Source organism: Lagopus muta, chromosome 16, assembly GCF_023343835.1.
Source record: "Lagopus muta isolate bLagMut1 chromosome 16, bLagMut1 primary, whole genome shotgun sequence".
Classification (NCBI taxonomy): domain Eukaryota; kingdom Metazoa; phylum Chordata; class Aves; order Galliformes; family Phasianidae; genus Lagopus; species Lagopus muta.
Genome location: NC_064448.1, coordinates 2,311,733 through 2,327,034, shown reverse-complemented (window position 1 = coordinate 2,327,034; position 15,302 = coordinate 2,311,733). Strand labels below are relative to the sequence as shown.

Sequence of the window (15,302 nt, the reverse complement as noted above, 5' to 3'; positions counted from 1 at the left end):
TTAAGGCAATGCTGACAAGTGGCAGCAGGTGGATGTCCTGCAGCTCAACGCTCACCTGGATTGCCCCAGTGTGATGCTTTCCTGGGAAAAGTATTTGCATTTGTCTTGCAAATGACTGAGCATACAGGCACAGCTGCAGGGAGGTGGCCTGTACCAGCATGGAAATAGCAGCCCAACACAAGCTCTCTGGCCATAGGACAACAGAAGCCACATGGCACAGGGGAAAGACGAGGCTCCATCTAGCAGTGCGCTCACACAAAAATAATAATAATTAAGCTTTTAAACGATTGCAAGGCAATTTAAGCACTTTTCCTGACAGATGACACTTCAGAGGCCTTGGTCTTACTGACTGAGGGAGAGGCAGGCCCCAGGTGCAGGCAGCAGCTAGTGCTAAGCCCTGCTGCAGGACCGTATTGGGGCTTGGGGACAGGGATGCTGCAGGGCCAGGCAGTTCCAGCAGCTCCCAGCCCCAAAATGTGCTCCCCACCAAATATTCAAACAGGGAGAAGGAACTGCTGAATATCCCCACCCCAACAGGACTCCAAAGCCAGCAGCCAGGCTCCAATCCCGCCGGCGCTGGGCTGGACGCGGTGCTCAGCTCTTACTCGTTTGGCAGCCCCACAGCTGTATACAGAAAGTAATTACTTAAAAAGGAAATAAATGTCACCCGCATGGTTGTAAGTAAAACCCCAAGCAGAGCTAACAGAGCACCATCAGGCTCTGCATTCTCATGCAGTATGAAGAAGGGAGGAATGAGCTGTTTCCATTCATCTAGAAGGGCTGTTTACTCTGAAGCCTACTGATGACGTTAGACATGCCCGCTCTGTGCCTTTAACTTCAACAGGGCAGTTGATCAGACACAGAACTGTCCTGCCTCTACTTCTGTCCTACAGCACCCTCTTCCCCCATCACAGCTTTAGGCATCATCACCTCTGAGCAGTAACACAACCTGGTGCCAAAGATGCAACACTTCTTGGCACCAGTCCTGCCCTCGCCTTTGCAGAGATTAAATAGATTGCTGTCGTGTTCAAACAGAATCATTTTATTTACTTTTAAAAACAAATGTTGGAAATTCCTAATTGTCAAAATCTGAAAACCAAATTTCTAAAGCAAGTCAGTGAGGTCAAGTCACATGTGGCCATGTGAGCAATGCACAGGAGGTTCAGGGGATGCAGGCACCTCTGCAGCCCATAGACTGAGGCAGGGCTGGGGCAGAACACTGCCTGCTGCCTGAGAGCTCTGGGCTGAGATGGGATGGCAGCTGCCTGGCTTTGCACTGAGGCGGCACGAGGTGTAAGCACTGCTGCACAGGCTCAGCACCCATCTGCCCTGCTCCACACACACTGCCTGTGCTCAAGCACCTGTGCCCAAGCACAGCCCCAGCACGATGCTCCCAGAGCTCAGAAAGCCCCAGCTGCCGAGAGCCACAGGGAGACACAGAGCAACCAACAGTGCATGCTGTGCCCAGGTAGTGACCACGCAACGCAGTGCTGGGCTGAGGTCCCACCCTGGCACATCGCAGACAGAGGCCAGCTGCAACAGCTTGGTTTGATACACCCTAATGCACTCCAGCCAAGCAAACATGACTCCGTAACAGTATCCAATCACTTTAAAAGTTAAAATAGTTTATTGCTGTTCTTTGTAGAAATGCACTTAACTTACATTGCCTGTTCTCTTCCTTTATTTGGCTGTTGCGTTATAAGCACAAAAAGGTCACGTTTACTCATTTGTTCAGTGAATAACACCTTTCTTCCTTTTGCTCCACTCATGATATTCTCCTAAGCTTAGCTGGCCAACAGCCCCAAATCTCTGACATAAATACTGTAAATGTCTCCATAGTTTGCAGCATTGTAACAAAAGATCTACTGAAGTAGACAAAATGTTCGGTATTCTTGGTTGGTTTTTTGTTTTTTTTGCTTTTTTTTTTTTTTTTGCATTTTAAAAATATACCTAAATTTGAGATAATCTTAACAGAGTAACAATTACAATAAGAAAATAGTACAGTGCGTTGACTAAAGGAATATTCGGCCCTCCCTCGAGCTGATATTCCCTTTTGCAAGTTGAAGTGATTCAGCAATTACTTAGGAACTTTTAACTACGTACAATAATTTAGTAAAATGAGAATTAAACAAGGCAGATACTTACTACTATTCTTCTGTCTGCAATTCACAGCTCATGCGAATAAAATCGCAATAAATATTAAAAAATAGTTTTTCTTTTTTTTTTTTCTTTTTTTTTTTTTTCTCTGTAAGGCATCTCTGAGTATTACAAAGTTTTTGTACAACCAAAAAATAAGATTGCTTTTCTCCACGTTCTCCGAGTACCTCTGTACCTCAACAGTAAATAAGAAAATTGCAGGTTCGATGAGGAGGGCTGGGGGGGCAGAAAGAAGCCCACGGGTGATGGAAGCAGCCTGCGACACGTGCGAGGAGCTGCAGTTTTCCTGTGAATCATTTCAGTCACTTTAAGAACATCTTCAAGACGCGATCTGTCCAGACTGAAAAACAACTTACCCGAAGTCCTTCTTGGTGAGCACAGTCAGACTGCAAGGCTTTGGGTTTGCCCGTAACACTAGAAATAGCTTAGGTATTGATATGCACCTAAATAAATGGGAGACAGGTCAGGGCGACTTCTTTTTTATTCCTTGTTTTTTTTATGTTTGTTTTGGTTTGGGGTTTTTTTTTTGTTTTTTTTTTTGCATCTTGGTTTTGTTTTGTGGCTTTTTTCTTTTTTCTTTTTTCTTTTTCTCTTTTGCCGTTGCTTTTGTTGTCCTAATTGTCTCCTTCCATTGCAAAGGACTTGTCCCAGCAAGGCGGGCTCACTGCATGCGGTCGGGCTGCAGCTGCTGGGGCTGGTACTGCACAAAGGCGGTGGCGGGCGCTGCCGGGGTGCTGGCGGTGATGGGGGGCTGCACAGCCCCCGTGTAGCCGTAACCCACAAAGCCCGCGGCGGGAGAGGCAGCGTAGGGGTACTGGTCATAGGCAGCTGTGGTGTATTGGGAGTAGGCTTGGCTGGCGGCGGTGTAGTCGATGTAGGGAGATGCGATGGACTGCACGGGGGTGGGGATCACCACGCTGGGCTGAATGATAGCTTGGGGGTAAACATAGTGAGGCGTGAGTCTGTGGGAGCAAAGGGAGAGGGTCAGTGAGGGGTCCGGCCCGCTGTCCCTGCCCGTCACCTCCATGCTCCCTCCCCGTGCCCCATGGGCTGCTCCCCGGGCCTTCCTGGCTGTTATCAGTTAGCACACATTTAGGCTGGTGTTTCCATAACACGGGATGTTTAGGGCAACGCTACAATGTGTTTGTTGTAAAACACGAGATATTCTTTCTGGTTTTCTTCCCCCCCGTCATGCTCTTTGGTGGCTGTTGGGTCAGAGCAGCACTCCAGGATCACCGGTCTGTACCTTGAGGTGCTGCTGGCAGGAACCGAGCCGTGCACAGACCAAGCCATCCTGGGGATGCTTAATGCAGGACTGCCTACTCGTTTGTTAGGAACTGCTAATAAGCAACTAATAAATAAATACATAAAAACAGAAGGAAATGCCCATGAGAAGATTTGGGGCTGCCAAAATAGTAGCTGACAGCACGTTACAACCAAAAAGCAGTGCCCCGTGCCCCAAGAGGTGCCAGCCATGTGCAAAGGCTCTCCATCGGACTGCCGTGCTGCACTGAGTGGCAGCAGTGACACAGACATACCCCACACAGCTCCTCATCCCCACCCCCAAACCCCACTTGCTTTGGCAAACAAAAACCAAGGTATAACTCTGCACCACGCTTATGCAGCTTCAGGCATTTGGGGGACTGTTGTGTGGATGTGTGTGACAGTGCATTTTCAAACGCGACCACTTTAAAAGCCTCCCACAGGCTTTTCACACGCTGCAGGCTGCTGCATGCCTGAAGCGCTTTGCGAAGCGGAGCTCAGCTGCTCAGGGACCCACTCTTCCATTTGATCCCTGTCAGAAATAGGGCAGCAGAACCCCGTGCGCTGCCCCAGCCGTGGCCTGGAAGCTTCTGCAGGGCCTCTCACTCCCTCACCCCATCTGAGCACCGCCCAGGGTCTCAGCGTTGCCTTCAGTGCCCTGGGGCTGCCCCTGCCAGCAGCTACGGGGCTGTTCCCATTTGCTCTCCAGCCAGCACTGGATGCTTTCACCCGCTCTTCAGGCAGGAGAAAGGCTTTCCCCAAACAAGCACACACGTTATCTGATCTTTCTCTTGTTTTGCCACTCGCACACTGTTTTTTTCTGTAGGCAATTTGCACTATGACAGAATGATTGCTATCCTTCCTCCTCTCAACAACTCTGCCTCTTCAGATGAAAGGAGGTGGCAGCACAGGCATGGGGCAGGATGCATGGCAGGGAGCAGCACCCCCATGTTTGGCTGATTAAATGCAATGGCCACCTCCAGAGCTCACAGGGAGCCTTTCAGTCCAAAAATACACAGTACCTGATATCAGCCAGTGACTAACAAGAATGCAATGAGGTGTCAGACGTTCACTGAATCATTTTTGTTGCAGTTGTGATCCAAATTAAGACCAGCATGGCTCAGTCAGAAGCTCCCACCAGAGCTCAGACCTCAGGCTCAATGTCCCGTGCTCGCATCGGATTGCAGCAGGCGCCTCTTCCTTGGGCCATCGAGCTTTGCCTGTGGAATGACCCAGCTGGGCTGACAGCCTCTGGGAAATCCATCAAAGCTACACCCCATGTGAGTGCATGCTCCAGGGGCTGTCTCTAAGCACATGGCTCCTCTTGAAGCATGCTCCAAAGAGACAGCGAGCCTGCAACATCCTAGACTGCTACTTCCTCAGCAAGGAAAGTTTCCATCTCTTCAGTGCCTCTTTGAATAAAAAGCACCATTAGCTAACAAGACAAGGAGTATTCTTGTACCCTGCTTCCAGAAATAAATCCCAGCCCAGCGCATACACAGGCACGCATCACACATCAATTTACTGCACTGAAAAAACTCCAGCATCATGTTCTGTGTGAAGGGAAGGCTCTTCTGGTCTGTGGGTTTCTAGCATTTAGTTATAGGAGATTCACTACAGATATTATGGAGTCTGGGCTTCTGAATTAGCATATAGATGGAGAGTCATTTGTCAACCCAAGATAAGGCGAGTTGGATTACTTGCAGCTACAAAGACAACAAAACCAGTACAGCAGACGAAGTTAACTGCTGGCTGCATTTAGCATCTCTAGAAGGTCTTGAAACACCTTTCCCTCCTTTGTTATATTTGAAAAATCTTAAAAAAAAAAAAAAGAAACAAAAAAAACCTCCTTTGGAGTGCTGTATTTTTCTACAGACCAGCAAACTGTAACCTGAACATCTTCCAAAATGAGATGTGTTCACATGCCTTCCCTTCCTCCCTGCAGCTTTCCTCATCTCCACAACAGGCCCTGCAAGCCAGAAGGGAACTTCATCCAGAACGCACAGCACAAGTAGGAAACATCACCCAGGTGAGCAGCAATTGCCACCACCCCCATCGCCTCCACCAGCAGATGCAGCAGATGCTGATGGCATTGGTGGCAATGGGGGTGAAGGCCCAGCAAGAATCACTCAGACCCCTGCAAAGTGTGCTGGTCTGAGAAAGCTGGAGCTCCCGGCCCCTTCGAGCTCCGCCAGCCACACAAGAGCTGCCTTTGCCAAGGTGGGAGACTAAGTGCAGTCCCCTGTCAGGAGGGACACAGCATCACACAGACACTTAGTAAACAAGAAGGAGCACGGGGCTCTTGGCAGCCTCACAGATCAGCACACAAATGCCACTGCCATGGCCAGCCATTTAGTCCTTGAAGAATAAAAGAAACAGAGCCCTTTGTGTCTGCCACTGCAGGCACAAACGGCAGCACTTCCCCAGGAATTTGGCCTCCATTTCCACCAGAGTTGACCCGTCAGCTGCTACAGAGACACCCACACTGCCCCAACACGTGATGCCAGGACAGACGGATGTGTTTGAGCCCTCTGGGTACACAGCACCAGCAGTGATATCATGGGATGCTGGGCTCCAGCTGGTAGGTACCACAGCAACGTAAAAACTGCCTGCACAGAAGTAACATGTCCAACCATAGCCTGGGTGATTGGTTTGAAGAGAGATTTTGAAGAGAATTTGTGAGTCTAAGTGCATCAGACCAAAGCTGCTCTGAGAAAACCCCTGGCTGTAGTGGTGCAGCACCACTGTGGTGTAAGTGATGTACAGACACATCCTGCCATGGCCGATGCCCCAGGAGCAACGTTCCTGAAGGACAAGGACAGCACACATCACACAAGGAGCTGCCTGGGCTCTTCAACCCTGGGTGAAACACTGGTGCCTGGGCAATGCCTACAGCCACAGCGCCAGGCTGCAGAAATGCAACAAATTCAAGTCCTGTTCTCAAATCCAAACACAACGCAGAACGGTTTGATGCAGACTGGGACACTGATTCTGCACTGACCACTGTGCAGTTCATCAGCATTTACTGATTTGGGCTGGGCTTCAACCACTGGCATGACAAACTTCTGATTCCTGAAATGTCCCTATTAAAGCGTGCATTGAAATGTCAATGGTTTCTGCCTCATCAGCCAGATTCCAAACAGACAAGGGTGAGCCACTGAGGCTGTGTATGTACCCTACTGTGACACAAACACAAATCAGCACCAAAAAAGGAAAAAAGAAAAAAAAATTCTGCTCATCTTGTAACTGATTTGCCTGTCTGTCTTCTGCTCTTCCTGCTCTAGTCCTTTGGAAACAGGTACATACTGAGTTTCCTGCTTGGTTGCCACAGTGTGCTGGTGGCAATGGCTGAGGAGCAGCCTGCTGCAACAGACTGTCCCAGGCAGGAATCAGTACAGAGCAGAAAGTGAGCATACTGCAGGATTCAATGACAACCCCTACTGACAGCTGAGCACCCCAGAACCACTGCTTAAGAAATACAAATGCCAACTATTTATGATTACTATGAACATTCATGATTTCAAACTAACTTCATTTTGTCAGGGAAAAAAAACACCATAGGGGACAGGGAGCACTGCAGTAGCTGAGAACCCAACACAGCCCAGTAATGCCATCATTTTACAGCCTTAGCTAATCTTGACTTTGTGATGCAAACTAATGAAGGTGGATCCCACAGAAAGAAATAAAAATAAATGCCATCCACGCCTTCATCAGGAAGCACAGCCAGTGCAGAGGTGTGGAAAAGAAAGAACAAAAAAGTAAACAGAAAGAGGATGCCTATCGAAGATGAGAACACATCTCCTACAACGACCTAATCCTTTTTCTTAACCAAGAGCCTGAGAGTAACATCCTGAGCTCCACCACCAGTTAACCAGGCTCAACAATTCACAGCTTTATCCTCTGCATCTTGTCTCCCACACACCCATGGGGAAAAGAAAAACCAGTAGTAATTCCAAACAAAAGTATAGTGGGACAAACCAAAAACAGATTTGGAAAAGCAGGCTGGAAACCACTCAGGTAGAAGAGGTGGAAATAAAATCGGCCTGAAACAAGAGCCATCTGGCACCAGGGAAAAAGCCACATGGAAGTTTATCCACAGCCAGTCAGTGATCCACAGTTATCAGCACAGCCAAAACAGACAGACTGACTGGAGCAGCAGAAAACTCTTCACCTCAGTCATCTGCAGGTGCCTTCAGCATCAAGGAGAGAAAGCCAGTAGGATGAGTTCATTGTGTCCACATAGGAGGAAAACTAATGGCTCTGAGAGATTAACGTCCAGGAAGCCCCAGAAATTCCACTTTCAACTGAGCTTTCCCACGTTCCTCTGCATTTTGGGAAGGTGCAAAAGCTGCAGAAACATCTTTAAAGTCTTCTCCAGTACCTGGCAAGCTTGATAATAATATATAGATTAAGCTGCCTACATTTAACTGAGTATTTCTAGCAGGCTTCTTTTTATATGATTCTTTCCACTGATTTTTAATTAAAATCTTCATACATTTATCAAAGTTCTTTCCTGGATATACAAAGTATTTTGAAGCAGAGTGCTTTACCTCCAGAAGAAGCAGTGAAGTAATAGGTTTTCTTCTATCAGAAATAGATAATGGATAAAACAAGCGGTTGCTCAGACAAGAAAGAAATTTGATTTCAAGTGTTTCTGGGGTGTCTGCTGCCAGCTGTGCCTTCAGCGACTGCCCCAAGCCCCCAGCGAGGGCACAGGGCAGCTGACACACACAGGGAATCAGGGTCAGTGCAATCCTGCTTACGGGATCAAGAAATTAAGAAACAGGAGAGTAAATTTTCATTCTGAGGTCCAAGACTTTTCATCTTTTGTGATCATAAAGTATATTTAGCTCTTGTATGCAGCCTGCTCCATCTGTGGGGAAGAAGTTCTTTATAGAAGTCATATTTAGAAGTGACCCAGTGTCCTTGCTACCAAATTATCAGCACAACTGTTCCCTCATGGTGTCCCCAGCTCAGAAGCAGGCTGGTCAGAGCTGCATTTATCATTCGAATTACTGGGCATGTGTTTAATACCACAGAGTTAGGGACCAGCGGCCAGCAGCTGCGCTCAAGAAAGACGAGATCAGGAACAGGCTGGGCTGCTCTCAAAATTCAGGCACGTGCACAAATCCGCTGCCCTGGGATTAAAGTGGCAATGGATCAGAAGAGGACAGGCTTACAGCTGCTGCTCCTTAGCTCCTTGCAACCAGGGGAAAGGACTTGGGTCACCGCTGCTACTGCTTTGGGACGGAGAACAGTAAATCCACCAACAGAGCCACGCAGAGGAGAGGGCACAGCTTGAGCCACGTGTTGATGAGACTAAGGCAGGGCCAGCTCAGCCCTGCTCTCCCTCACATACATCAAATGGCACAGTGAAGCCTGAATCAACAGCTCGGTCCCTAGGAAAGGTCCAGTGTGTCCTGAGCTCAGCACCCCAGCTGTACAGCCACACATACAGTCAGTATATCAGGCTGTTCTCTCTTTGTGTCTTCTATAAAGATGCAGAACATGAGAATACTGCGTCCAAAACAACAGCACCAAGGCCTTGGCCCCAGTACCAACATTTGCCAGCCTGAAGTAGACGTCCTAGTTTGCAAAGCCATCAGATCCATTTATAACTACAAGTCTATTCTTAAAAACAGCAAAAAAAAATAAAGAGTTCTTCCTGACTGGGAATCTTTTGGTCTGAATAGCAGCAAGCATGCCTGAGAACTAGCAGCTGAAGCCATTTGGAAAACAAATTTGAGTGTTTCTTAGGAAATCACCCACCCCCAAAGCTTTCATGTTATTGGCACGCGACACACAACAGGTGCTGATGAGCCTGCCCCACAGGAGCAGCAGAGCAGCCGGGGGTCCCACAGCAAGCCAGCACTGGGACGTGGTGCAATGAAAGTCAGAGCCGGGGGTGCCAGCTGTCAGCCTGAACAGAGCAAGGGCAGCCTGTGCCTCTCTGGCCACTGAAAGTTTGTTTCTTCTTAATTTGAACTCAGTAGAGAAGTTTTAAGGATAAGCAGCTGCAAGGGAGGTGGGCTGACACAGATAGGGACCTCCTTCACTTCCCACTGCAGCAAGACCAATGCATGAAATGTCAAAATCACAGAGATTTAACCATTTCCAGTGTCGCCCAGGACCACAGGCCAGCAAAATAAGCAACTGCAGAAGGATGGGAGATGAAGTCTCTGGAGCAACATCTCATGTGCAGATATGGAAAGAGCTGGATACTGCAAGAGACAGCTGTAAGTTTCCAAGAGCTCAGTCACTTACTCAGCCACTGGTAGATCTCCCACACAGATAGCCCATTTGCTGAGGCACAGCCACAGGAATGCAGCTGCCATGCACCGCCTGCATACAGAGCTGAGAGCACAGCTGGGAAGAGGAGAACCAGGGAATCCCCTTCCCTGCAGGGCTCAAGCCAGCCTGGGGAAGTGGGGTCATAGAATCATTATGGCTAGGAAAGTCATCAAGATTACCCAGTCCAACCGTCGAGCCTCCTCCACTGAACCACGTCCCTCAGTGTCACACCTACATGCACCTTGAAAACCTCAGGGGTGGCAACTCCACCACTTCCCTGGGCAGCCTGTGCCAGTGCCTGACCGCTGTGAGAAGAAATCTTTTCTAATATCCAACCTGAACCTCCCCTGAGGAGGAGTCCCAGAGACGAGGACCACAATGGGAGCACAAGGCAGCTCTGCCACATCACCAATGCTCCTGGCCAAGCGGCCTATGCAGGTACTCTTAGCAGCTTCCAAAGATGCTTCAGATATTTCTCAAAATTTCTTTATAGGGACATTTCAGCACTAAGACATAAGTCCATCTACAGAGTCTTCCCATCCTCTGGTCACATAAACACAGCTCCATGCCAACTGGTAACCACAGGCAAATGCTGGGGCAATCCCACCTGCCCCCAAGCCAAGTGCAACCGACAAGCCACAGACTGAGCCCCCAGGGCTGCTTCCCTAACCCCAGAAGCCAGATCTCCAAGTCACCCTGACACAGCCATATCCCTCACCTCACATTACTGTTAAGATCTCCAGTTACCACAGCCCAGAGACTACTTTCAAAACAGGATTTACTACCGACTCCGTGCTGTCTGCTGTGTGCCTCCCCTGCCAGGACAGCAGGAGGAAGGAGAAAGGCTCCTCATGGTTTCTCTTTCTGTTCCGCATACCCTGGGCAATATTTACAGCTGCATTTGGGTCCCTGGGGCTGTGGGGAAGCCTTCGGTTTATAAATAATCTTTACTAATGTTTGGGTAACTTTCATCATAGTTTCCATTCACGTTTTACCAAAAAACCAGCATTTTGTGGCTTGTTTTCTCCTATCTAACTGCCTCATAGATCATGGGCTGTTCATTCATTTCTTCCTTGCCACATCCAGCTTGCACACATAACACCCCACGTCCCATAAACAATCATCACTTGGAAACTCTATGGCAATCCCTGGATGCAAACACTCTGCAGAGACAGAAGGTACAGGAGGGAGAACCCTGCAACACCTCGTGTGCAGCAAAGCAGAGAAAATAGAGAGCTCTGTCTGGGGAAGACCAGGATTTGCTCTACAATGTGGACAGCAAATGAGCAACAGCAAGTTGGCCGCACTTCCAAAGACTGCCAGACCCCGATAAACTCCTCATCCATCCTCAGATCCCACAGAGGACAAAGAACATGGTGAGTTCAAGGGAATACGAGAGCGGAGCCTGGCAGGCTCTTGTTTCTGCTGATCTAATGACAACACAAAGGGAAAACTGGCAGCCAAGCCCCACTGCTTGACTGAGCACCTGATGCTGTGCTCAGAAGCCACAGAACAGCCCCAGCCGTGGTGCTCAGGTAAATGGCTCCACGTTCTGCCAAACCATTGCCATTCTGCTCCAGTGGTGACTGAATGCAACGAAATTCATGTTTACCGATGCTTGCAAATAACGATATATAATCCTCTCTCCTTCCACCCCTCTGGTCTCCTGGTTCCTGTCTCTTGGCAACTGATAAATAATTTATAGTGCTCTCTGCTGCATGCACCAAGTGCAGCTCTGCTGGCTTAATGATGAAACCAAGAAGTGGAACAGGAGCCGCCTAGATCACAGGGAACACCTACTCACTCGATCCCACATTTTTCTGGATTTGAAGCTAAGAAGTGAACTGCTCAAAAAGAAAAACCACGTTTTCCACAGCCGCAGAGCTGTGGCTGCTGGGAGGCACACGAAGGAACAGCAGATCGTCTGCATGGGGAATAGGCAAGGGTCAGCTCCTGCCTGCACACCTCGCCTGTTTGCTCATGAAAAACCTCATAACGTGCTGGGCTTTATCACCCAGCTCTACTGTGTGCTCTCGTGCATTTTGGAAAGCCTCAGAGGCGCTGCCTACCTCCAAGGCTCCGAAAGCTGCTGTATCTCCCAACACTCCTGAAGAACAACAGCTTCTCTATCCGTGCTATTGTGACTCTCACACACAAAAAAACTCCTCTTCGTTTCACGACAGATGTTCTTCAAGTCCTTCCAACAGAGCTGTGACCACTTATGAAAACTGGCATGTTTGAACTGTGCACAACGCATACACTGGGAGCGCGCTATTGTGGCAACACAGCCTCTTGCACCCATAAACTCAGTGGAATGAGATTACCCAGGCAGTTGGCAACTGCAGGCGTGAGGGCAGAGGAGTGAAAGTTTCTATTTTGTTGTTAGCTCGTTTTTTTTTCTTCCCCCTCATCCCTCAAAAAAGGCACAAGAAGTGCTACAAACAGAAAACAGGGAAGGGATGAAATATTTCTGTTGACAAAGGCCAAAATCCCATCTATTTATATTTGTCACATAAAAACTACAACAGAGAGGTGCTCAAAAGCCTTACAAAATGCACTACTTTCTTAATGCTCTTAGAAAATAATAATAAAAAACCTTATCAATATTCACTTTCTGAAATAGCATAGAAAAGGAAAGGCATCAATCATTAAACAGTTAAATGAAGGCAGTATGACAGTCACTATTGTTCTCGTGAAGCACACTTGTCTTTTCCCGAGCAGCTGCCAGATCCTATTAGATGTATAAAAAGAGGACTTTTCTAACCGAGCAGGGATGGTATAAGCTATTGAAAACAGCAGACAAAAGCCCACTTTTGCAGACTATTCAAGCCTTGTATAACATCTGTCCAAAATCAATTTTTGACCTAGTGTTACTTTCATTAAGTAACAGACTTTGTTTCCAATGCAATTTGTTTTCTAGGATAAAACTGTACCCAAGCATTATTACGTGGGAAACGGCACAGAGGAAGCAGCTCTTATTTGAGAAACACGAGAACAGAATTTGCTTAATTGCTTTGACACCTTAAGTACTGCAACAGAGAAACTACTTTCCATATATCTGAATTCTCGTGAATTCTTGAAGCTGGCAAAGCAGCAAGCAGCGCGCCGGGTCTGCTGTGACTGAGACTTACTGAGGATAAAGGAGGATCTTTGGGAATTATATGAAAGCTGACAAATGCACAAAACTTCTGAAATCTCCACCAGAAATAAAGCGCTCCCAGCATTAACAACAGCTGTTGCAACTCCCCTCTCCCGAGCTGAGGCTCTTTTCACGCATTTTAAATAATGAGGAAGCTGATTTGCGAGTCTGATTTCCACCCGACTGTTAAGAAACAACATCCACTTACCCAAAGGGTCTCTGGATGAAGGCTGGGTGGAGCTGCTGCACACCTATGGTAAAACCTGAAAAAACATTCAGGAAAACAATATGACCGAATGGCACCCACTGTGCCCTGCGGCTCAGCACACACACACAGAACATCAGACCAACGCACATCCATTTTGTGTCCTGCGTGCGTGAGCAAACTTAGAGCCCCGTTTAGGAGCAAGTTCGTTTGGTACACAGCACGCAGCAGATGGGGATTCAGATTAAAGGATGGTGCCATCAGCACAGACAACGGGCACAACACCTCATCTACCGCCCGGCACCGCGGGTAAAATTAAACCCCAGGGCAAAACGCTGAAATGGATCTCGGTGCTAACGCTGACGTAACAGAGGGGAGAGCAGGAAAACAGATCGGCCGCGGAAGAAAAGGGCTTTAACTCAGTTACGTGAACTCGGGTGCGCTGTGCTGGTGTAACAGGTACAGTAATGGATACGGCACAGAGGTAACGCGACCACAGCGCGTCCTCCACCAGCAGCACCCAGGGGCGAGCAGGCAGCGTGCCGATCAGCCCGAGCACTCTTTCCGTGCCGCAGCAACCTAACAAGAGAGGGACGGACCTCTCGGGCTCCTCACCGGTTTGAATACTCCTCGGCTTTGCTCCCAGATACGCCAGGTTCACGTTTGCTTTCCTGCCATCGATGATAGGGTTGGGGTCTTTGCACGCTCGCTCAGCCGCGGCTCTGTCCGCCATGGTCACCTGGAAGGACAACCGCGCCGTTTGTAGCGACCGCGCCTCGGCAGCGCTCCGCCAACGGGCGCCCGGACCGCTTTGTTTACCGCCGCGTTTCGGTACGGCGCTCAGCTCAGCTCCGCTCCGCTCCTCGGAGCGCCCCGTGCCCAAACGGGCTGCGTGCCCCGCACCGAGCTGCCCTCATCCGGCGGCTCTCCTCGCCTTCCTGGCGCTCCGTTAGGGCACTTAGCGGGGCCGGTCCCGGCAGTCCCAGCGGAGCGAGGACTTCGGGGGACGCACGGAGCGGTACCGGCACCGCACCGCACCGCGCCCTTCGCCCGCGCGCAGCCCGGCCCGCGGCGCAGCGCTGGGGCGGCACTTACAAAGCCGTATCCCCGGGATTTGCCCGTCTGCCGGTCGGTGATCACCACCGCCTCCTCGATGTCCCCGAAGACTTCGAAGTACTTCCTGAGGGAGGAGTCGGTGGTGTGGTAGGGCAGCCCCCCGACGAAGATCTTGGTGAAGGTAGTGTCCTTCTGCACGGTGTGCATGGTGCCGGGCGCGGCCGGCCGCAACCGGCATCCACCCGCGGCCAGAACCCCCTCCCTCCCTCCCTGGAGGCGGCGGCGGCTCCCAGCGGCCTACAGCGGGCTCATGGCCGCGCTTTGTCCCGTCAGCGCGGGCGCCGCCCGCCCTCCCCGCCCGCCGGTGCCGGTGAGTATCGGCCGCGCGCCGCACCGCCGCCTTTGTAGGGCCGCGCCCGGCCCCGCCCCGCGCCGCACCGCCGCCGCGCAGAGGCGCTCGGGGCGCGTAGTCCGGCCCTGCGCCCGCCGGGCACCGGCGGCGGCCCCGGAGGAAGGGAGGGAGGGCCGAAGGGCGCCGGGGGCCGAGAGCGGAGTGCCGCCACACAGCCCGCCTCGGGCGCGCCGCCGGCACCGCCCGCCTCCTCCTGCTGCACTGCGAGGGCGGGGGTCTCCTGCACCGCACCGCACCCCTTCACCGCCGCAGCTCCCACGCCCCGGTTTCCATCAGCCGGAGCCTCGGAGCCTTCGGCTCATCCTGCGTTATGGTTTTAGAGTGGGGCAGAAGGAGTTTTGCCGGGCGATAAATGCAGGGGTAACATTTTAGCGAGAAAACCATTGAAGGGTCTGACTCCATCCTCTGGCTTCTGAACAGACTCGGCCTCTACAGACATTTCTTCTACAGAGCCCACAGAGAAAAGCCAGTTATTTCCAGAGAAAGGAATGCATTAAGGTTGCACTCCATCGTTATTCATTAGTATTTTTTCTTGCACTGCTTCCATAGCTCTAAACATCCTATGCTCCATAAGAGAAGAAAGGAAAGCCGTTAAGCTTTTCATTCCTAAAGCCCCAGACTTTAAGGCTAAGACACATTTCCACTGATTGCTGTAGAGGCAGATGGAGCTGGGCTGGCACAGCCAGCATCCCACAGCAGCAGCACCCTCTGAACAAGGAGCAGTCAGGGACCATCAGCCATTGGTTCCCAGCAGCACAGCCCACAGCCAGGGCACATCT

General features: G+C 50.2%; 1 protein-coding gene across 1 annotated transcript; it reads right to left on the bottom strand.

The window, feature by feature from the left end:
- Positions 1-2,211: 2,211 nt before the first annotated feature.
- RBM38 (RNA binding motif protein 38) lies at positions 2,212-14,463 on the bottom strand. The gene is made up of 4 exons (XM_048963032.1): positions 14,151-14,463; positions 13,671-13,794; positions 13,059-13,113; positions 2,212-3,119 (listed from the first exon to the last, which is right to left on the bottom strand). The coding sequence occupies exons 1-4, from the start codon at positions 14,316-14,318 to the stop codon at positions 2,819-2,821; spliced, it is 648 nt and encodes a 215-aa protein (XP_048818989.1). The 5' UTR covers positions 14,319-14,463; the 3' UTR covers positions 2,212-2,818.
- Between the last annotated feature and the right edge of the window lie 839 nt (positions 14,464-15,302).

Bases quoted from the DNA above. Each gene is read 5' to 3' on its own strand.
- RBM38 (XM_048963032.1), bottom strand. From the start codon at position 14,318: ATGCACACCGTGCAGAAGGACACTACCTTCACCAAGATCTTCGTCGGG. The intron at 13,795-14,150 runs GTAAGTGCCGCC...TTGTCCTTCCAG, and splicing joins AATCCCGGGGATACGGCTTT to GTGACCATGGCGGACAGAGC. The intron at 3,120-13,058 runs GTAAGTGGATGT...TTGCTCCCACAG, and splicing joins TTCATCCAGAGACCCTTTGG to ACTCACGCCTCACTATGTTT.